The 24,764-nt window shown below is 41.1% G+C and overlaps 1 protein-coding gene across 1 annotated transcript; it reads left to right on the top strand.

The window, feature by feature from the left end:
* Positions 1-8,743: 8,743 nt before the first annotated feature.
* haao (3-hydroxyanthranilate 3,4-dioxygenase) lies at positions 8,744-22,115 on the top strand. The gene is made up of 10 exons (XM_064934447.1): positions 8,744-8,988; positions 9,289-9,367; positions 10,401-10,484; positions 10,655-10,761; positions 12,522-12,611; positions 12,715-12,758; positions 20,781-20,926; positions 21,243-21,311; positions 21,471-21,553; positions 21,781-22,115. Exons 1-10 carry the CDS (start codon positions 8,900-8,902, stop codon positions 21,851-21,853), a joined length of 864 nt encoding a protein of 287 aa, XP_064790519.1. The 5' UTR covers positions 8,744-8,899; the 3' UTR covers positions 21,854-22,115.
* The last annotated feature ends 2,649 nt before the right edge of the window (positions 22,116-24,764 follow it).

Genomic DNA, 24,764 nt, shown 5'->3' with positions numbered 1-24,764 from the left:
TCCGCTACTTCGGCTCAACAATACAGTGTATCAACCCTCTAATCTGGATGTTAGCTCCGGTTTCTGATTTACTTAGAGATCAGTATATTGTATGTTATGTGTTGCAACATAGTCAGCAACGTACAGTAGCATGCATAGAAACTGATCTAGATCTGCCTAAACTCTGATAAATGACTGATTTGCCAAATCACTCGTTTGCGTTGTTTGAACATAGCTAATCTGGCTAGCTAACGTTAGCTCGCCTGAACTGCTTTACTGGACTGATATAGCTGTCCGTTGTTGAGTGTATTGTGTCTTACAACTTCGACGGATAATTGCCTGTTTTAGTTGTATTGTCCCATATTGGACTGTATGTATTTGACACCTAATCTGGAAAGTGATCAACTGTGTGCTTGTAGTATGAGTGTTCATTTCATAGCAGGTTGCTAATGCTATCTGTGAAATACTGGCTGCGACAGGGTACCAGATTGAGACTTCCGTATAATGTATTTCTCACGCATGCTCAGTTTGTCTGAATTGGTACCGATCGAATTTATCAATAAGGAATCGTATTAAATGCATATTTTACAGATGTTTTGATGTCTCAGCATGAACCAAGATCTCCTTGAATAAACCATATAATTCTCTATTGACTAACCGTGTACTTTTTCTTAAGGCTACCCCACTTTATAACATGACGCCACTTTTGCCTGTATAATAATAATAATGTAACGACCCTGGGTTTATAAACGCGGAAATCAATTCTGCCGCATGAGTGGTGCTTTTGCGGCACAGTCGATAGCGCGCCGGACCTCGGGCTAGAGGGTCGAGGGTTCGAGACCTGCTCCCCTGCTTTTTCATTACAATAATAGCCTGTTTTTGGAAGTCTGCTTTGTGGTAGTAGTATGTACTAGTAATTTAAAAGAAAAATTATATATATAATTGTATTATTTTATTTTTTAGTGGGTATATAATTTTCAATGTAATTGTCTACGTAATTTCCAATCTCCCATATATTTTTGGTAAATACATACTTTTATATATATATATTTTTATCTAGATATTTTCCTTTATCATTTTCCCCAAACCATACCATCCCTCCCCTAATTTGAGTAAACTAATGGACAACAACACTTAGGCTTCTACTTCCAGTTTATACACACTATATCCATTTGTACAGACCAAGTATTATTTTACAGTAGTTATCTTTTGCTTGTTTTTAGTCCCATCCTTCAGCTCTACTCAACCCCTCCCATCTATCTCTGAACACCATCCAGCTTAGATGTATATTTGCCATATATCTTTCAACTGTGCTGTTTCACAAAAGTTCTGAAACTTTTATGCTCATAGATTTTGCATATTGTAAATTAAATATAAACATTTTTGCTAAGAGTATTATTATATTATTGAACCCAGCAGTGCTATTTGCAGATTTAGCTCCAGGTGAATGTTGCAGTTCTTCAGCCATTCCTAAACCTGCTACCAAAAACAAGCTACATACGGACAGTACCAAAACAAATGATCTAATATTTTTGTCTCTTCACAGCAAAATCTGCAGAGCTGGGATGGTTGCATCCCCCATACATACAGTTTATAACATTCTATTGGTTGCAAATATTTTAGATAATAATTTAAATAGAAAACTAAAAGTTTTGAATCCAGCATTGTTTTGTGTATCAGTTCATAAACCATGTGCCATGGCATCGGTACAGCAAAAATCTCTTCCCAACTATTTTGCAATCTATATAAGCAATCAATTTTGTGTTCCTTAAATTAAACTGGTATACTTTTTGGTCATTAATGCAATTTTAATGCCAATTTTGGTCATTAATGCAGTGTCGACAGACAAGTTTCTTACTTTCTTCCCCTTCCACTTGCTTCTTCCATTTTTGCGGTAATGCTGCAGTTAGTTGGTTGTAATTTTAAGTAGAGCAGACATTTCCATACATGTTTGTTAGCCGCATGCAGTAGTATCTTCATGTTTTTATTACAGAATGAAAACACTGCTAGTCTAGACATGTATGATAGGTCTAGTTCATTGGATGATCACAATACAAAATGTCAACAATCATACATCATTGCCATCATGATTTCAGATCATCATAATTTATCCACTACCTTTATCAATAATTTGTCTGTATCTGGATGGATGGATGGATGGTTGAGGCCGATGGATGACTGGATGGATGGATCCTTAACATATAGTACGAGTCAAAAGTTTGGACACACCTAATCATTCAAGCGTTTTTCCTTCTATTTACTATGTTCTACATTGTAGAATAATAGTGAAGACATCAAAAATATGAAATAACACATATGGAATCATGTAGTAACCCAGAAAATATTTTAGATTTGGTATTCTTCAAAGTAGCCAACCTTTGCCTTGATGACAGCTTTGCACAATATTGGTATTCTCTCAACCAGCTTCATGAGATAGTCACCTGGAATGCATTTCAATTGACAGGTGTGCCTTGTTATAAGTTAATTTGTGGAATTTCTTTCCTTCTTAATGTGTTTAAAAACCATCAAGCCCTATGATGAAACTGGCTTTCATGAGGACAGCCACAGGAAAGGAAGACCCAGAGTTGCCTCTGCTGCAGAGGACAAGTTCATTAGAGTTACCAGCCTCAGAAATTGCAGCCCAAATAAATGCTTCACAGAGTTCAAGTAACAGACACATCTCAACAACAACTGTTCAGAGGAGACTGCGTGAATCAGGCCTTCATGGTTGAATACACCAATAATAAGAAGAGACTTGCTTGGGCCACGAAACACGAGCAATGGACATTAGACTGGTGGAAATCTGTCCTTTGGTCTGATGAGTCCAAATTTGAGATTTTAGGTTCCAACCTCCGTATCTTTGCGAGATGCAGATTAGGTGAATGAATGATTGCGCTTGGTGGGACTATCATTTATTTTTCAACAGGAAAATGACCCAAAACACACCCCCAGGTTACTACATGATTCCATAAGTGTTATTTCAAAGTTTTTATTTCTTCATTATTATTCTACAACATATCAAATGGCAACAATTAAGAAAAACCCTTGAATGAGTAGGTGTGTCCAAACTTTTGACTGGTACTGTAAATCATGAGGATGTACAGTATATCATTTTTTGAATCTATTATTTGTTATTTGCAAACTTTGCCATGAAATGAGCAGCAGCAATACAGAACCATCATTGGTCTGCCATATAACTCGCTTCTGTCTATTTGAGCTGGTCAGTATGTAATCCTGTGTAACTTGGCTTTAAAAAAAAATGTATCGCCTATACATTTTTTTTTTTTTTTACAAAAGACTCAATCAAGTATGCAGGTATCCATTTCATTAGTGCCTCACTGCAACAACTGTTTCAGAGCACAGAGGAACTGATGAATTTACGAATATGGCCGGTTCAATAAGGCCATTGTCAGTAAATGTAGGCAAAAGGTGTAGTTAAATTGTTGCCAGGAGCACAGATACAGTCACCAACGCTTTGGATAACATGAAAACAGTCTAACCAGCTCTGCTAGGGTGAGTAAAATGGTCAGAGTTTGGGTGGGGGCTTTAGTTTAAGACGATTCTTATGGCATTGCACATGGTCAGTGTCTGCCGTGAAGCATTCATCCATGTAAGAGTCTAGCTACATTTTCAGATATTATACCTTTCTAATTTTGTTAGAAAGTAGTTTTCATTGCAAATTAAAGTTTACTGTTAGCTAGCTAGCTGACATTAAATGGCTGGCTTGCTAGCTAACATTACGTTTATGATGTGTGTATTATTGTTGTCTCAGAATGCCATTTTGCCTTGCTAGTTATAGTCGAATGTTAGCTAGCTAACATTGAGCCTATTTGGTTAACTTTAGCCAGCTATGACAATCGGTTTGTATCACAAGTAATTTAGGGATTAGGATTATGGGTCATTGTTTAGCTAGCATGTCTAAACAAAAGCCGTAATCACCATCAAACAAACCTGGCTATCTATTGTATAATAATGCCAAAATATTTGTATCTGGAATTTGTCTTTCAGCATCAGTAGAACACGCCTGACTCTCCTCCACCAGTCATACAAGGAGAATGGTCTAATGCCTCCCATCAAATAGAGATCTGGCCCAAGCAAGCACAGGTTACACCTAAAGCATGAGGACTTGCAGCGAGAGGTGAACTTCATCAACAACTACACAGAGGATAATGCAATAGTATTACCAGGAAGCCACCCAGGACACAAACACTTTGGTGGAAAGCTGTTGCCATCCCATGTGACAAAAGTAGCAGTGTGGCATCTCTATAAGAAATCGATGACATCACTTGGTATGTAAAGCATAAACAACACATTTTTATTATTTAATTTACCTACTTTTATTGATATTAAGTTATTTCTGTATTTCCTAGAGGTACATGTATTTGGGTTGTGTGTTATCATTTTAACTTCCAGTTACCAAGAGGATGTTTCTGTATGCTGTATTGCTGCTCTGCACATTTGTAGGTAAGTGAAACTTACCTGATAATGATGCATAAAGAAAAATTATGTTACGTTTTACATGACATTTTATTTTTATTAACTTATCTTAATGTTTTTGTTGTTGTTTGCAGATGCACCAACCTTCTGACACTATGCAGCCAGGTCCCATCTACTTTCTAACTCCTTGCAACTGCAGTGGCCAAAACAAGAACACATTTGTGCTCTGGTATTGTGCCTGGCTGAACAAGCTCCCCCACAGTCTGGACCTTCACTTCCTGATCACCTGGTTTGCCCCCGACCGGTGCTTTGGCCTCATCAAGCAGCGCTTCAGAAAGACCAGAGTGAACACTTTGTCTGAGATTTCAGGTGTTGTGAAGGACAGCACTGTGACGGGTCAACATCTCACAGCAGGTTGGACTGGAGGATGATACTGTGCTGGTGGAAAGCTATGGCTGGCAACAGCACCTGACTCCGTACTTCAGGCCGCTGCCACATTTCAAGCAGTACCAGCACTTTAGGTGAATATCATTTTCATTGCATTGTATGAGGTTATTCTTCTTAACTAAACATGGGATGTGAAATGATGTTGTAATGTCATCTCATTTTTTTTGTTATTTCCTGTTTTACAGTTTCGATGCTCTGGAGCCTGGTGTTGTTGTCGTCAAGGAGCGTTCGGACTCTGTCAGGACCAGGTTTCAGCTGCTGCGCAACGCTGACATCCGTCCTCCTATAGATGGTCTACAAGCACCGCCTGGACTGGACACAGCAAGACAAACCTTTTGAGAAGATCAGGGAGTTTTGTGACGAAGAGGCTATGGACATCACATGCCCTGTACCAAAGTCAAGGGCAGGACAGAAACAGGCTCTCCGAATACAGATTCCCTTGTTCATGCATGGTTCAGACAGACCAGTCATCAGCACTATCTGCAGTGCCTTTATTCAACTGACTCTCTCCTAACACACATGCCATATGTTGCTGCTACTATTATTTTTGTATCCTGCTGCTCAGCCACTTTACCCCTGATTGTATGCATATAACTAATCTATCAATGATATTGATATTGTTCTTACTGTATATTATTATATTTATATTGACACTTTCTATTTCCGATTATGCTACTATGCAAGTAACCATTTGGCTGTACCGTTTACACCTTCTGTAGAGACCCAGCCACTTGGCAAGATGTGGATGGGTTTATAGCATTTCTTTCACGTGACCCATCAATTTATACAAGTGTGTCTGGGTAAGCGTCATCTAATATTTATCTGGACACTTTCTGTTTAACTGGAAATTTTCCTTATTGTAGGTTCTTGGCCTTATTGTAAGATGGAATTGAGCCGGTCGGTCACATTTGTGGTAACTCCTTCAAGACTGTTGGAAGCTGGTTGAGAGAATGCCAGGAGTGTGCAAAGCTGTCATCAAGGCAAAGGGTGGCAACTTTAAAGAATCTATAACATATTTTGATTTGTTTAGCACTTTTTGGGTTACTACATGATTCCATATGTGTTATTTCATTGTTTTTATGTCTTCAGGTTTATTGTAGAATGTCTAAAATAGGAAAAATAAGTAAAACCCTTGAATGGGTAGGTGTGTCCAAAGTTTTGACTGCTATTGTAGCTATTGGCCATTTTTACCATAGGTTTCCGATATAAATCTGTCAGATGACCTTCCTCTCCAAGGAGGCAGGCTAACAAGAACAAACCTGATTTCAGCAACAATTACATGTCTAGACTGAGCTCCCAACAGACTGTGACTCCTGCCAAGCTCCAGGATATCGACAGAGAGGGGATGTAGTGTGGAGAGATGGAGCTCATTAACACATTAATGGGGAAGGAAACTGTGATAAACCGCTCTTTAGTCCACCTGGGGCTTGATTAGATGCAGTACTGTACCATTCAATCTGTGAGAAACAGGAAGTTTATTATTGGAGAGTGTGTGAAGATGATGATGCCATTTTGCCCTGCTCTACCCATGCCAGACCCTTCTCTCTGCGCCAGGAGAGACTGAGGGGATCAGAAGAGAAACGGATGTCTGGATATGCATGTGGTATGTGTCTTCCCCACGCATGTATCTTATAACCATTCCTCAGCTACTTAGCTGTTACGCCAACTTTGCTCACATGTTCTCTTTATACCTCTCACATTGTCCTCCTCCTATGACTCTAGCCAAGAGTCTTCTCAGTCTTCAGGAGAAAGTCTGCTCATTCCTTGACAGAGCCAGTGAGATTGCAATGTATATGTAAGAATACAGTAAAATATTTTACAGTAAATGCTAGTGTTTGAGAAAGTACAAGAGAACATTAAGAAGAGTACAGTACAGTATATTGTGTATTTCTTAGTTACCAGTGGAGGTGGGCAGAGGAGGTTGCCCTAGTCATCTTAAAGAGTGCAGTGAGGAAACCTAACCTCTGACCTCTGATGTCATCAACCTAGTTGTGTGTTGTAACTCTGGACCCAGGGAGTAAGAACAGATAGCAGGATAGTATGTCCTTATGAACCTTGAGATAATGTGGTAAAGTAAGGGGATTTTAAGGTGGTGACTTCAGCCAATTAAACAGTAGGCTATCGGTATGAACATACAAACACACAGTCAATTCATACACAGTACCAGTCAAAAGTTTGAACACCTACTCATTCAAAGGGTTTTCTTCATTCTTACTATTTTCTAGATTGTAGAATAATAGTGAAGACATTAAATTATGAAATAACTTTGATGATAGTATTGTACCCTCTTGGCATTCTCTCAACCAGCTTCATGAGGTAGTCAACTGGAATGCTTTGCCAATAGTCTTGAAGGAGTTCCCACATATGCTGAGCATTTGTTGGCTGCTTTTCCTTCTCTCTGTGGTCCAACTCATCTATAACCATCTCAAGTGGGTTGAGGTCAGGTGGTTGTGTAGGCCAGGTCATCTGGTGCAGTATTCCATCACTCTCCTTCTAGGTCAAATAGCCCTTACACAGCCTGGAGGTGTGTTTTGGGTCATTGTCCTGTTGAAAAACAAATGAGATTCCCACTAAGTGCAAACCTTGTGGAATGGCATATCACTGCAGAATGCTGTGGTAGACATGCTGGCTAAGTGTGCCTTGAATTCTAATGAAATCACTGACAACGTCACCAGCAAAGCACTCCCAAACCATCACACCTCCTCCTCCATGCTTTATGGTGGGAACCACACTTGCGGAGATAATCCATTCACCTACTCCGTGTCTCACAAAAACACGGCGGTTGGAAACAAAAAAATCTTATTTGGACTCATCAGACCAAAGGCCATATTTCCACTGGTCTAATGTCCATTGCTCATGTTTCTTGGCCCAAGCAAGTCTCTTATTATTATTTGTGTCCTTTAGTAGTGGTTTCTTTGCAGCAATTCGACCATGAAAGCCGGATTCACGCAGTCTCCTCAGAACAGTTGATGTTGAGATGTGTCTGTTTCTTGAACTCTGTGAAGCATTTATTTGGGCTGCAATTTCTCAGGCTGGTAACTCTAATAAACATATCCTCTGCAGACAAGGTAACCTTTCCTGTGGCTGTCCTCATGAGTGCCAGTTTCATCATAGGGCTTGATGTTTTTTTGCGAATGCACTTGAAGAAACTTTCAAAGTTCTTGAAATGTTCCAATTGACTGACCTTCATGTCTTAAACTAATGATGCACTGTCGTTTCTCTTTGCTTTTTTGATCTGTTCTTGCCATAATATGGACATGGTCTTTTACCAAATAGGGCTATAATCTGCATACCACCCCTACCTTGTCACAACACATCTGATTGGCTCAAATGCATTAAGAAGGAAATAAGTTCCACAAATTAACTTTTAACAAGGCACACCTGTTAATTGAAATGCATTCCTTGTGAACCTGGTTGAGAGAATGCCAAGCATGTACAAAGCTGTCATCAAGGCAAAGGGTGGCTACTTTGAAGAATCTCAAATATAAAATATTTTTGTTTTGTTCAATATTTTCTGGGTTACTACATGATTCCATGTGTGTTACTTCATAGTTTTGATTATCCTACAATGTAGAAAATAGTCAAAAAATAAAGAAAAATCTCAGAATGAGTAGATGTGTCCAAACTTTTGACTGGTACTGTATGCTTATGAAACATGATACAAACAAAAATACAACTTATTTCATTGTATCTTTTAATCATATGCATTGTTTGTTCATGTTCATTCTATGACGCTACAGAGACTGCTGTGCTCATTCTCACGTCATTCCTGCTTCCTCATTCACCCCTCCTCGTCCCCTCGTCACTTCACTTTACCGTTTCCTCTTTTTTATTATATGACCGCCCACACCCAACCCCACTCGTTTAATTATTGTGGAAATGGAAGCAACCTTTCACCGTCATACTGGACTCCTCCCCAAGCTACACAATGGACTTTAACTCAATCAGGCTCCGAAACAGGAGAGAAAACACACAGAACTAAGTGATTCAGCACACAATTTTTTCACAGTGACAATTTTGACATCGGTTTGCAATAATGAGTGTGAAACCCCTTGTTGTGAACGTGGACAAATGGATTGCAGAGAATGAGAAAGCTTTTTTGCCACCGGTGTGCAATAAACTCATGTGAGTAGCAGCCTGGGCTGGTTTCATTCACACATCGTTGCAGTTTTCGTTGAACACTCTGGTGTCGCTAGATTTGTGATGAATCACCAAATGAACTATAAAAGCTTTATACAGCATGCCTCATAGATGCTTCACAAATGTAGTCACTTAGTTATTATCATGTTGAGCTGTAACAAGTACTGTTTACCCCCTGACTATCTACACTAGTCCAATAGTAAGCATTTACACTATGTCGGCAGAGATTGACAAAGATAATGTATTTCGAGCATCGTGAATGCTTATATTATTTTTCTCCACAAGGCATTTGTCACAGCTGAACATCATGTTTGTCGGAGGTCCCAACATCAGAAAGGACTACCACATAGAGGAAGGGGAGGAGGTGAGTGAAAATGCCACTATTCACCTATCACATTGGCTAAATGGCGTGGAGTTTGTGTGACCGTTCATAGTGCAGAAAATGGTATTCAAAACCTACGAGATATGCAATGTCCCTATCTGAAAGTAAGCAACAAATGCAAGGACACTACCATGCTATTTAGTTAGCAGTCACCTGGCCCTCTGTGATAATGCCCAAGAAGTTGGTGTTCGGAGGATTTATTTATTAGCACTGGTGTTGTTCGGCCCGAGATAAAGTTGAGTATATCCTCCGAACACCGGCTTCGAGGGCATTATCACTTTCATACAATGGGTTACCAACATATTCAAATTATGATTGACATATTTTCATTAAAAACATTGTTTTGATGAATTTATTCATACTATTTCATCTTTGCACGAGATATAGTCCCGACACAAATCTAAGGTTGGTACCCAAGCAGGCTGGTCGTTCGTTCGATTGGTTCGGTTGCCAGAGACGAGACCCAGTCGTTTAGTCTTTTTGTTCTGTATCTAAATGTTCCATTTCCATACTGTCACATAAACTCAGTCAGTTCTTCCTACCATCATAGGGACAAATTCCACAAGAATGTTGCACTGTGACCTGTCAGTCAACACTATTTGCTCTGGCTATTTGTCTAGTTGAAGCCCAAAGTAAATTCCTGTTCATGTGTTTCTCTTTAAAAAAAAATCTTTGGTAGGACGAGAATGTCCCACTTTAAACAAACTACAATTTATAAAGGCTTTATATAGCATAAATAAAGTCTTCATACGTACCACATATAAGCTTCACAAATCATCTACAACCTTATCTCTTACTATGTAAAGGGTGACATAACAGCACAAAGCAAAGGATTGTAATTGCATTTTCGATAACATAATCTAGCCACTGGAGGTCAGCAAAAACACATTCATATCACAGTGAGGACTATTGGCTGTGATTTGAAGCTGAAGACATCCTCCATATCTTCTATCTGTACCTTTTCTAGTCTGTACTTTTCACTGTCACATCCTCTTCCTGTCTTATTTTTGTGCAGCTCTTTTACCAGTTGAAAGGGGACATGTGTCTGAAGTTGGTTGAGAATGGCAAACATAAGGATGTGCGTATCCGCGAGGGGGAGGTGAGAGAAATGGCAATCATTCCACGGTTCTCTCACTAAGCCCACTGTTTAACATAAGTGACAGTGCCATATCAAGCTATGCAGATTTGTTACATTAGTGTTTGTGTCATACACACCCCATATGCTTCTATGTCCTTCGGTGTCCTTCTGTGTCCTTCTGTGGTCCTCAGATGTTTCTGCTCCCAGCTCGGATCGCCCACTCCCCCCAGAGACAGGCTAACACTGTGGGGCTGGTGGTGGAGAGAAGGAGGCTTCAGTCAGAGACCGACTGTTTAAGGTACCACCATCCACCATGTCATCTTATCCTTTACATATATCTCATTCTTCTTACACATTCTTTATCCATCTACAGTTGAAGTCGGAAGTTTACATACACCTTAGCCAAATACATTTAAACTCAGTTTTTCACAATTCCTAACATTTAATCATAGTAAACATTCCCTGTCTTAGGTCAGTTAGGATCACCACTTTATTTTAAGAATGTGAAATATCAGAATAATAGTAGAAATAATGATTTATTTCAGCTTTTATTTCTTTCATCACATTCTCAGTGGGTCAGAAGTTTGCATACACTCAATTAGTATTTGGTAGCATTGCCTTTAAATTGTTTAACTTGGGTCAAACGTTTCGGGTAGCCTTCCAAAAGCTACCCACAATAAGTTGGGTGAATATTGGCCCAATCCTCCTGACAGAGCTGGTGTAACTGAGTCAGATTTGTAGGCTTCCTTGCTCGCACACACTTTTCAGTTCTGCATACAAATGTTCTATGGGATTGAGGTCAGGGCCACTCCAATGCATTGACTTTGTTGTCCTTAAGCCATTTTGCCACAACTTTGGAAGTATGCTTGGGGTCATTGCCCATTTGGAAGACCCATTTGCGACCAATCTTTAACTTCCTGACTGATGTCTTGAGATGTTGCTTCAATATATCCACATAATTTTCCTTCTCATGAAGCCATCTATTTTGTGAAGTGCACCAGTCCCTCCTGCAGCAAAGCACCCCCACAACATGATGCTGCCACCCCAGTGCCGCACGGTTGGAATGGTGTTCTTCAGCTTGCAAGCGTTCCCCTTTTTCCTATATTATGGTCAAACAGTTCTATTTTTGTTTCATCAAACCAGAGGACATTTCTCCAAAAAGTACAATTTTTGTCTCATGTGCAGTTGCAAACAGTAGTCTGGCTTTTTTATGGTAGTTTTGGAGCAGTTATGTCAATATAGGACTCATTTTACTGTGGATATAGATACTTTTGTACCTGTTTCCTTCAGCATCTTCACAAGATACTTTGCTGTTGTACTGGGATTGATTTGCACTTTTCGCAGCAAAGTACGTTCATCTCTAGGAGACAGAACGCGTCTCCTTCCATAGTGGTATGATGGCTGTGTGGTCCCATGGTGTTTATACTTGCATACTATTGTTTGTACAGATGAATGTGGTACCTTCAGTCATTTGGACATTGCTCCAAAGGATGAACCAAACTCGCAGAGGTCTACAATTTTTTTTCTGGGGCCTTGGCTGATTTATTTTGATTTTCCTTGATGTCAAGCAAAGAGGCACTGGGTTTGAACGTAGGCCTTTAAATTCATCAACAGTTACACTTCCAATTGACTCAAATGATGTCAATTAGCCTATCAGAAACTTAAAGCCATGATATCATTTTCTGGAATTTCCCAAGCTGTTTAAAGGCACAGTCAACTTAGTGTTTGTGAACTTCTGAACCACTGGAATTGTGATACAGTGAATTATAAGTGAAATAATCTGTCTGTAAACAATTGTTGGAAAATTACTTGTCTCATGCACAAAGTAGATGTCCTAACCGACTTGCCAAAACTATAGTTTGTTAAGTAACAAGAAATGTGTGGTGTGGTTGAAAAACAAGTTTTAATGACTCCAACCTAAGTGTATGTTAACTTATGACTTCAACTGTGCGTGCCTCACGTCCCCTTCTCCTTGACCCCCTTACAAGAGAGAGCACGAAAGAGGGCGAGAGGGGTGAGAGAGAAATAGTATGAAAGCTTGGCTCTTTGTGGTTTCAGGTACTATGTGGACAACACTTCAGACACCCTTTTTGAGAGATGGTTTTACTGTGAAAACCTGGGGACCCAGCTGGTGCCACTGATTCAAGAGTGAGACTTATATAATTGATTTTAGTCTGGCATGAAACATAACACTTTCCAATGGACATTAGTGCTCAGCAGTGTTATACTCAGCTGATGCTGTGTTTCTCAGGTTCTTTGCGTCGGAGCAGCACAGAACAGGCAAGCCAAACCCAGGTGAGCCCCCATCTCACAAAATGACACAATGGGAATGTTGAGCTTCAATAGGTTGACATCAGTTTGGCACACTACTGACTGAAAATGCATTATGTCCCGATTTGCCCACCTTTCTTGTTGTGTGGTTTTACGTCGGTTCTGTAGATATTTTGCTGTGCTGGTGTATCCCACTTCCCGGGAGCCCTGGGCAACTTTCATGGGGACCACAAAAAAACGTAACTCATCATAAATGGCCACAGTGGCTCGTGGATCTGAATACGCCATGGGGGGAGAGAAGATTTTGCATTTACCAATCAAAAAAATGTTAGCTGATATGGGCTAATTGAGTGACTGCTGATGCACAACCAAATTTCGAAATTGCACCTTGTGTATTCTATTATTCTAACTCTAAAGAGTAAGTTAAGACCCCAACTGAGCCCTCCCTCAAATTTAAAAAATAATAATAAATAATCACAAAAATTATCTCAGCAAAAAACGAAACGTCCTCTCACTGTCAACTGCGTTTATTTTCAGCAAACTTAACATGTAAATATTTGTATGAACATAACAACATTCAACAACTGAGACATAAACTGAACAAGTTCCACAGACATATGACTATCAGAAATGGAATAATGTGTCCCTGAACAAAGGGGGGGGGGGGGGTCAAAATCAAAAGTATCTGGTGTGGCCACCAGCTGCATTAAGTACTGCAGTGCATCTCCTCATCATGGACAGAACCAGATTTGCCAGTTCTTGCTGTGAGATGTTACTCCACTCTTCCACCAAGCACCTAGCCCTCACTCTCCAATCCAACAGGTCCCAGATGTGCTCAATGGGCTTGAGATGCGGGCTCTTCACTGGCCATGACAGAACACTGACATTCCTGTCTTGCAGGAAATCACGCACAGAACGAGCAATATGGCTGGTGGCATTGTCATGCTGGAGGGTCATTTCAGGATGAGCCTGCAGGAAGGGAACCACATGAGGGAGTAGGATGTCTTCCCTGTAACGCACAGCGTTGAGATTGCCTGCAATGACAACAAGCTCAGTCCGATGATGCTGTGACACACCGCCCCAGACAATGACGGACACTCAACCTCCAAATCGATTCCACTCCAGAGTACAGGCCTCGGTGTAAAGCTCATTCCTTCGACGATAAACGCAAATCCGACCATCAACCCTGGTGAGACAAAACCGCGACTCGTCAGTGAAGAGCACTTTTTGCCAGTCCTGTCTGGTCCAGCAATGGAGGGTTTGTGCCCATATGCAATGTTGTTTCCGGTGATGTTTTTATTTCACCTTTATTTAACCAGGTAAGCTAGTTGAGAACAAGTTCTCATTTACAACTGCGACCTGGTCAAGATAAAGCAAAGCAGTGCGACAGAAAAAACAATACAGAGTTGCACATGGAATAAACAAGCATACAGTCAATAACACAATAGAAAAAAATAAAGTCTATATATAGTGTGTGCAAATGGCATGAGGAGGTAAGGCAATAAATAGGCCATAGTAGCAAAGTAATTACAATTTAGCAGATTAACACTGGAGTGATAGATGAGCAGATGATGATGAGCAGATGATGGTGTGTAGGTAGTGATACTGGTGTGCAAAAGATCAGCAAAGTATATAAAAACAATATGGGGATGAGGTAGGTAGATTGGGTGGGCAATTTACAGATGGACTATGTACAGCTGCAGCGATCATTTAGCTGCTCAGATAGCTGCTGTTTAAAGTTAGTGAGGGAAATGGAAGTCTCCAGCTTCAGCAATTTTTGCAATTCGTTCCAGTCACTGGCAGCAGAGAACTGGAATGAAAGGCGGCCAAAGGAGGTGTTGGCTTTCGGGATGACCAGTGACATATACCTGCTGGAGAGCGTGCTACGGGTGGGTGTTGTTATCGTGACCAGTGAGCTGAGATAAGGCGGAGCTTTACCTAGCATAGATTTATAGATGACCTGGAGCCAATGGTTCTGGCGACGAATATGTAGCGAGGGCCAGCCGACTAGAGCATTCAAATCGCAGTGGTGGGTGGTATAAGGGGCTTTGGTAACAAAACAGATGGCACTGTGATAGACTACATCCAATTTGCTGAGTAGAGTATTGGAAGCTATTTTGTAGATGACATCACCGAAGTCGAGGATTGGTATGATAGTCAGTTTTACTAGGGTAAGTTTGACGGCGTGAGTGAAGGAGGCTTTGTTGCGAAATAGTAAGCCTATTCTAGATTTGATTTTGGATTGGAGATGTTTGATAGGAGTCTGGAAGGAGAGTTTACAATCTAGTCAGACACCTAGGTATTTGTAGTTGTCCATGTATTCTAGGTCAGAACTGTCCAGAGTAGTGACGCTAGTCAGGCAGGTGGGTGCGGGCAGTGATCGGTTGAAAAGCATGCCTTTCGTTTTACTAACGTTAAAGAGCAGTTGGAGGCCACGGAAGGAATGTTGTATGGCATTGAAGCTAGTTTGGAGGTTAGTTAACACAGTGTCCAAAGAAGGGGCAGCTGTATAGAGAATGGTGCCGTCTGCGTAGAGGTGGATCAGGGAATCACCCGCATCAAGAACGACATCGTTGATAATACAGTGAAAAGAGTCAGCCCGAGAATTAAACACTGCGGCACCCCCATAGAGACTGCCAGAGGTCCAGACAACAGGCCTCTCCAATTTGACACACTGAACTCTGTCTGAGAAGTGGTTGGTGAACCAGGCGAGGCAGTCATTTGAGAAACCAAGGCTATTGAGTCTGGTGATTGACAGAGTCGAAAGCCTTGTCCAGGTCGATGAATGACGGCTGCACAGTACTGTCTTTTATCGGTGGCGGTTATGATACCTTGAAAGTGGATGAGGTGCACCCATGACCAGCTCGGAAACCAGATTGCACAGCGGAGAAGGTACGGTGGGATTCGAAATGGTCATTGATCTGTTTATTAACGTGGCTTTCGAAGACTTTAGAAAGGCAGGGCAGGATGGATATAGATCTATAACAGTTTGGGTCTTGAGTGTCAACCCTTTTTGATGAGGGAGATGACCGCAGCAGCTTTCCAATCTTTAGGGATCTCGGACGATAAGAAAGAGAGGTTGAACAGACTGGTAATAGGAGTTGCAACAATGGTGGCTGATCATTTTAGAAAGAGAGGGTCCAGATTGTCTTGCCCAGCTGATTTGTAAGGGTTCAGGTTTTACAGCTCTTTCAGAACATCTGCTATCTGGATTTGGGTGAAGGAGAAGCTGGGAAGGCTCGGGCAAGTAGCTGCGGGAGGTGCGGAGCTGTTGGCTGGGGTTGGGGTAGCCAGGAGAAAAGCATGGCTAGCGGTAGAGAAATGCTTATTGAAATTTTAGATTATCATGGATTTATCGGTGGTGACCGTGTTACCTAGCCTCAGTGCAGTGGGCAGCTGGGAGGAGGTGCTCTTGTTCTCTATGGACTTTAAAGTGTGCCAAAACATTTTGGCACACATTAAGAGCTACAGGATGCACATTTCTGTTTGAAAAAGTTAGCCTTTGCTTCCCTGACTGACTGTGTGTAATGGTTCCTGACTTCTCTGAACAGTTGCATATCGCAGGGACTATTTGATGCTATTGCAGTCCGCCACAGGATGTTATTGTGCTGGCCAAGGGCAGTCAGGTCTGGAGTGAACCAAGGGCTATATCTGTTCTTAGTTCTACATTTTTTGAAAGGGGCATGCTTATTTAAAATGGTGAGGAAATGTGTATATATACTGTATATATACAGTTCAATCGGAAAGTATTCAGACCAATTCCCTTTTCCACATTTTGTTACTTTAATAGCCTTATTCTAAAATTAATACACACAATCTACACACTATACCCCTTAATGACAAAGCGAAAACAGGTTTTTAGAAATTTTTGTCACAATCCCTACGGTGAAGCATGGTGGTGGCGGCATCATGCTGTGGGGATGTTATTCAGCAGAAGGGACTACAAGACTAGTCAGGATCGAGGGAAATATGAACGGAGAAAAGTACAGAGAGATATTTCATGAAAACCTGCTCCAGAGAGCCCAGGACCTCAGACTGGGGAGAAGGTTCACCTTCCAACTGGACACCGTCCCGAAGCACACAGCCAAGACAACGCAGGAGTGGCTTCACGACAAGTCTCTGAATGTCCTAGAGTGGCCCAGCCAGAGCCTGGACTTGAACCAGATCGAACATCTCTGGAGAGACCTCAAAATAGATGAGCAGCAAAGCTCCCCATCCAACCTGACAGCGCTTGAGAGCATCTGCAGAGATGTATGGGAGAAACTCCCCAATTCCTTGCATTTTTCCTGTCAGCGCCTATCGGTTACCAGCTTCCGGATTTGACCTTTGACTGTCCTGACCCTGTACCCGCCCGCCTGACCTCTCTGCCTGACCCTGAGCCTGCCATCCTGTACATATACTCCACCTCTAGATTACTGAACCTTGCCTGTCCCTGACCCTGAGTCCGCCTGCCGTCCTGTACCTTTGCCTTACCATGGATTTTCGACCCCTGCCTGCCTTGACCTGTCGTTGCCTGCCCTTGTTGTTACATTAAACAGTGTTACTTGAACAGTCTGCATCTGGTCTTACCTTGATTCCTGATACATTTTCTATGTTGTAGAATAATAGTGAAGACATCAAAACTATTAAATATCACATATGGAATCATGTAGTAGCAAAAAAAGTGTTAAACAAATCAAAATATATTTTAGATTCTTCAAAGTAGCCACCCTTTGCCTTGATGACAGCTTTGCACACTATTGGCATTCTCTCCACCAGCTTCACAAGGTAGTCACCTGAAATGCATTTCAATTAACAGTTGTGCCTTGCAAAAACTTAATTGGTGGAATTCTTTTCAGTCTTAATGTATTTGAGCCAATCTGCTGTGTTGTGACAAGGTAGGAGTGGTATATAGAAGATAGCCTTGCCTAGTTAAATCAAGGTTAAATTAAAAATGCATGCCCTATTTGGTAAAAGACCAAGTCCATATTATGGCAAGCACTGCTCAAATAAGCTAAGAGAAAAGACAGGTCATCATTACTCTAAACTCTTAGCGATCATTGGGACGCTAGCGTCGCATCTCAACAATATCCGGTGAAATTGCAGAGAGCGAAATTCAAAAACCAAAAGTAGTAATATTAAACGTTCATAAAAGTGTTTAAAACCATTCAAGTGTTTTAAACCATTCTTTAGCTTAGAATCTTGGTAATCGAACCGCTTTGTCCGATTTACGAAAGGATAGTATTTGATCGTCTGAGGACAGCGCCTCACCCCACTTCCTGCATTAACATTCATTCATAACCTGCACAGGTGTCACAAAACTCAAAAATAGCGATAAAATTAATCACTTACCTTTGAAGATCTTCATCATTTTGCAATCCAAAGGCTCCCAGTTACACAATGAATGTTCGTTTTGTTCGATAAAGTCCTTCATATCCCGCGTTTGATTCAGAAATCCAACTGTTCCAACCTGTTCCAACTCGCCCAACATGCCTATAAAGGAATCTAAAAAGTTACCTGTAAACTTCATCCAAACATTTCAAACAACCTTTCTAATCCAACCTCAGGTACCCTAATATGTAAATAATCAATAAAATTTAAGACGGAATATATGGTGTTCAATATCGGAGAAAAAGAACGAGGAACGCGCACTCATTCACGCGTGCCAAAAGACTTGAGTCCTTCTGAGTGACACTTAGAAAGAATACGAATACTTCTTAATTTTTCAAAAAACAAGCATGAAACAACCTATATAGACTGTTGACATCTAGTGGAAGCCATAGGAACTGCAATCTGGGTCCTAAATAAGACTTTCCCATAGAAAAGCATTGAAAAGTGCAATGACCTCAAAAAAATAATCCCTGGCTGGATTGTCCTCTGGGTTTCGCCTGCCAAATCAGTTCTGTTATACCCACAGACAATATTTTAATAGTTTTAGAAACTTCAGGGTGTTGTTTATCCAATGCTTGCATATCCTAGCTTCTGGGCCTGAGTAACAGGCAGCTTACTTTTGGCACGTTTGTCAAAATACTGCATGAAGGTCAGTCAATCCGGAAAATGTCAAGAACTTTTAAAGTGCAATCACAAAAACCATCAAGCGCTATGATGAAACTGGCTCTCATGAGGACTGCCACAGGAAAGGAAGACCTTGAGTTACCTCTGTTTAGAGGATAAGTTCATTGGAGTTACCATCCTCAGAAATTGCAGCCCTAATAAATTCTTAACAGAGTTGAAGTAACAGGCACATCTCAACGTCAATTGATCAGAGGAACCTGTGATTCATGAATCAGGCCTTCATGGTCGAATTGCTGCAAAGAAACCACAACTAAAGGACACCAATAAGAAGCAGAGACTTGCTTGGAATAATGCACATTTTACTGGTCGAAATCTATCCTTTGGTCTGATGAGTCCAAATTTTAGATTTTTGATTCCAACCGCCATGTCTTTGTGAGATGCAGAGTAGGTGAACAGATTATCTCTGCATGTGTGGTTCCCACTGTGAAGCATGGAGGAGGAGGTGTGGGGGTGCTTTGCTGGTGACACAGTCAGTGATTTATTTAGAGTTCAAGGCACGCTTAACCATCCCATCTGGTTTGCGCTTAGTGGGACTATCATTTGTTTTTCAACAGGACAATGACTCATCACACCTCCAGGCTGTGCAAGGGCTATTTGACTAAGAAAGATAATGATGTAATGATGCATCAGATGACCTGGTCTTAAACAATCACCCAACCTCAACCCAATTTAGATGGTTTGGGATGAGTTGGACGGCAGATTGAAGGAAAAGCAGCCATCAAGTGCTCAGCATATGTGGGAACTCCTTCAAGACTATTGGAAAAACTGGTTGAGAGAATGCCAAGAGTGTGCAAAGCTGTCATGAAGGCAATGTGTGGCTACTTTGAAGAATCTCAAATATAAAATGTTTGCCCACTTTTTTGGTTACTATATGATTCCATGTGTTATTTCATAGTTTTGATGTCCAAACTTTTGACTGGTACTGTATATTTTTGAGTGTGTGAAATTGGTCCGCAGGCTTACAAAAGTTTGCCACCTGTTGCCCATGTTGTGGAAATTCTAATCACTAATGAGGAGAGACAAGGTCAATCACCAATCAGGATATTACTTTATTCAAATATTATTAATAAGGAAAGCATAGAGTAATTGCTTCCATAATGATCAGGCTGGTCCAAGTGTTGTGGCGAGTAGCTCTGACATACGAAGAATACAAATATATTGAAAAACAACAGATGTATGGAATGGGTCACAAGTTGAAACTTGATATTTGAGAAAGGAGTATCCCGCAGCCAGATAGCATTTGCTATGATGACTGTTCTTATTGTTCAGTCTGGCTCCTAAGACGAGGCTCCGATCTCGTTCTCGGTACTTCATAGCACAGAAACACCAATTCATTCTATGGCATAAATAAATTGTCAACTCCAGATACTCCCATCTCATGCAAAACCCTTTCTTGACAACACGCCTTGACGAGCTCACTGAGGGGAGTGAGCCTCTAGGTCACCTACCCCAGGATAGGTGCAACATCAGAGATGACATACAATGGTTCCAGACACTATCCCACACATCTTGTCTCAGACATTATTTCCCCAAGGCCAAAGGAGGGAGTGACTGGTGCACAGACATTGTGGAGACAAGTAATTAGTTCCCCGTTAATCACACCATCACTTCACATGGTTTAGAATATGTAAAACATGTTTACATATGAAGACAATGTTCCCTCCTGTCCCCTTCTCTTTCTGATATTCTGCATAGCACCAGAGACATGTGAAAGACAAGCCTGACTTCACCCCTCTCTGGGCCCCAGGTGACTGAGCCCCAGCTGAGGGAGGAAGTGCAACTGCCAAACCCAGAGTCCAAAGGGATATATTCTAATAACAAGCATATCATATAAGCATATTATGAAGATAAGACGTCTTAATTATCTATGTTAATTAACTAATTCTGATTCTACCGCTACACCCATCCCTGTTCTATGTGTTATCATTTTTTTGTACTATTGTTGTGCATACTGTATCGCACTGAGATGCATTCCTGCCTCTGTTTGTCTAGATGAGGTCTTCAGACAGCCTCCCTTCCCCATGAACACCATGCATGTGATGACCCCCTTCCACTTTAGAGACTGGGTGGACAAACAGCAACCCTCACTGGCCAGTGGACGGCCCATAGACATGTTTGGGGCCCAGTTTGAGACAGAGGTGACCCTGGCATATCCCAATTATGACTTAGTTATTTTTCTGACCTTTCACATCGATTGAGACCTTTCAAAGCGATCAGTCTAGACTGAGCGCCCCACTGATTCAAACTCATGACTCGCTAATATTGAAAGTTGAATACATGTGGCTCATTTGTGTGTTGATTATGCTTCGCATTGTTGTAGTAGGAGGGAAGTGAGCTATAATTAAATTAGGACTGGTTTATCAGTTTAGTGAGTGTATAGATGATAATGGTGGTGGTGGTGAGGATGATGGTGATGGTGACTATAATGATGTTTCTTCTACTACTCTGTGACAGACCCTCCTGTATGGGCCCGGGCAGACAGAGGCTTGTGAACGAGAAACTGATGTCTGGATATGGCAGCAGGTATGTCTGCTATTACTGCTCTATTAGAGTATTTACATTTCTTTCATGTTATCATGCCTTCAGTATTTATTTCAATTTGTGCTATTTCTCTCTCTTCCTTTATCTGCTTCCCTCTGTCTATTTGCACTTTGTCTCACACTCACCCTCTTCCTCTATCAGAAGGGATCCTCCCATGTGACTCTGGATGGCCAAGAGTTCCCTCTATCCACAGGAGACAGTCTACTCATTCCTGGACACAGCCAGTGAGTGGGATGATGAGTATGATAATAAGAGAAGGAAAACGACGATTGAGGGGATGTGTGCATGTTTGTGAATGACCCCAAGAAATGGCTTTTGAGGAAAAATGTTGAATTCAAGCAACACAAAGAGAAGTTAGGCAACTGTCTGTCAGATACAGTAGATGCTGTTATTTTGTGGTTCGATAGAGGAATCTGTTTGACTTTGTATTTGTCTGATTTCTATGCTGCAGGTACCAATGGAGTCGGGCTGAGGGGAGCGTTTCCCTGTTTGTTGCTCAGAACCCAGAGAGAAAGCGTGCATGACCTCTGATGACCCCACTCTCTTCTGTGACACACAAGGAAAAAGGAGGGTCAGCAAAAGAGATTGTATGCTCTTTTGCTACAGAGAGCATAATTATAACCGTCATAAATTACGCTGAAGAATAACTCTGCAATGAACTCAAAGATCAGATATGGAGAGGTAGAGTAAAACAGGGAGTAAAACTATTTGTTTTTTTCAGAACAAATTACAATAGAACATCTTCACAAACATAATTTAAATAATAAACTTGATTAAGTTGCAGTATATTTTCATACTTTCGGAATTATTTTGAAACTGAATTTAATTGAAACTGAATTGTACATTTGTAACTCGTTTCAGGAAACTAGTTAAATGTTGCGCGTCACTAATTCACAGGAGATCAATTTGAATGTAAACTTTTTTTAATCAAAATGTGTTTTTTTGGCAGAAATGCCAATGGAACATATGAACTTTCATGTGCCTTAATAACAAACTTGTATGCCATCTGTAAATTCTAACACAGCTTTTTTTGAAAGATATCCTGTAGTAGAACTGCATAAGTGTTTCTCACCACTTTTTAGAGGGCCGAGTTTTGAAATCAGTGGATTTAGAGTACGATAGCTAAGGGGATTATATCTTCAAACTAAGGGCAACCATGACATCCGTGACAGAGAGGGAGAATCGTCCATCCATGTATATGGGTAAGATAGTCTAGCTAGCTACATTTTCAGATATTACACATTTCAAATTTTGTCAGAAAGTTGATTTCATTTCAAGTTAAAGTGTAGTGTTATCTAGCCTGCTAACGTTAGCTGTCTAGCTCGCTAGTTAACGTTACGTGTATGATATGTGTAATAATATTATTCGTATCTCAGAGACATTTGCTTTGCTAGTTATAGGCTAAAGGTAGCTAGCTAACATTGAACCTGATTCATGCACGGTAGAAATGTCATGAGTTGGGATTATGGTTCATTGTTTAGCTAGATAGCTACATGTCTTAACAAAATACTCCACTATGCAAGTAATCATTTCAAAATCATATTTGTTCCAGATGTCACTGTGACAACTGTTGATAGACGTAGCTGGTAAATTCTCTCTGGCTATCTACTCCGATTTCAGAGCACTCTCTTCTGATTGTGACAGAGTGCACAATAACTGACAAATTTACACCTGCTGAAGATTGCGCCGGAGGGGATGGCTGACATTTATTTGCATTGTTTTTAGCTTATTTTGTAAATAATGTTGCTGCTACCGTGTCTTCTGACCGAAAAGAGCTTCTGGACATTAGAACAGTGATTAATCACCTTGAACTGGATGAAGAATTTTTCTTTAACGAGTCGGACGAGAGGGATTTACTCCAGACACACCGGAACAAGCCCTCATCCCCGTCATTCGCAGGAGAAGGAGACAGACGTATCGCAGAAGGTGATCGGGGTGCCTTGTGAGGGCAGGCACGAGTGGCTAATCTGCCTTGCCGTAGGTACTATTGGCCAACGTACAATCACTGGACAATAAAGTGGACGAACCACAAGCATGTATATCCTACCAACGGGACAATAAAAACTGTAATATCTTATGTTTCACCGAGTCGTGGCTGAATGACGACATGAATAACATACAGCTGGCGGGTTACACATTGTATCGGTAAGATTGAACAGCAGCCTCTGGTAAGACAAGGGGTGGCGGTCTATATATATTTGTAAATTACAGCTGGTGCTACAGTTGGCGCTGGGCCAACAGCCTGGCTGGGCCAACAGCCTCCATGAAGAAGATGGCCAAGGCATAGATAGGGAGGGCCCAAAGGCTGCTGTGTCCTGCCAGTCTCCTGTCCTACGTCTTCCACCAGTCACATAAAGCGGTACAGCCCATCTCACACAGGCAGCCGTGTAGGGCGTAAACATAGAGGCGGGATTGAGGGGACAGGGGATGATGGGTTACTCTCATCAGCCTCTGTCACAAGAGGACAAGATGAACACTTGTCGCACACCATCAAAAATGTTAGCACCTGTCCTGACCGTTCAAAGGACAGTACAGTCAATGATGTGTGATAAGTGCACAGAGTCAAATCAAATCAGGAACACCTTCCATGATGCCATCTATTCGAGAACAACAGCAAAGGACCTTGTGAAGATGCTTGAGGAAACAGGTACAAAAGTATCTATATCCACAGTAAAACGAGTCCTATATCGACATAACCTGCAAGGCCACTCAGCAAGGAAGAAGCCACTGCTCCAAAACCGTACTTTTTGGAGAAATGTCCTCTGGTCTGATGAAACAAAAATAGAACTGTTTGGCCACAATGACCATCATTATGTTTGGTGGAGAAAGGGGAGGCTTTCAAGCCGAAAATCAACATCCCAACCGTGAAGAATGGGGGTGGCAGCATCATGTTGTGTAGGTGCTTTGCTGCAGGAGGGACTGGTGCACTTCACAAAATAGATGGCATCACGAGAGAGGAAAATTATGTGGATATATTGAAGCAACATTTCAAGACATCAGTCAGGAAGTTAAAGATTGGTCGCAAATGGGTCTTCCAAATGGACAAATGCAGAACTGAACAAGCGTGTGTGAGCAAGGAGGCCTACAAACCTGACTCAGTTACACCAGCTCTGTCAGGAAGAATGGGCCAACATTCTCTAAACTTATTGTGGGAAGCTTGTGGAAGGCTACCCGAAACATTTGACCCAAGTTAAACAATTTAAAGGCAATGCTACCAAATACGAATTGAGTGTATGCAAACGTCTGACCCACTGGGAATGTGATGAAAGAAATAAAAGCTGAAAGAAATACATCTCTCTACTATTATTCTGACATTTCACATTCTTAAAATAAAGTGGTGATCCTAACTGACCAAAGACAGGAAATGTTTACTAGGATTAAATGTCAGGAATTGTGAAAAACTGAGTTTAAATGTATTTGGCTGAGGTGTATGTA

This window comes from Oncorhynchus masou, chromosome 24 (assembly GCF_036934945.1).
Source record: "Oncorhynchus masou masou isolate Uvic2021 chromosome 24, UVic_Omas_1.1, whole genome shotgun sequence".
In the NCBI taxonomy this organism is placed as follows: Eukaryota; Metazoa; Chordata; class Actinopteri; order Salmoniformes; family Salmonidae; genus Oncorhynchus; species Oncorhynchus masou.
The sequence above is the reverse complement of the archived record's forward strand: the minus strand, read 5'-3'. Positions and strand labels throughout refer to the sequence as shown.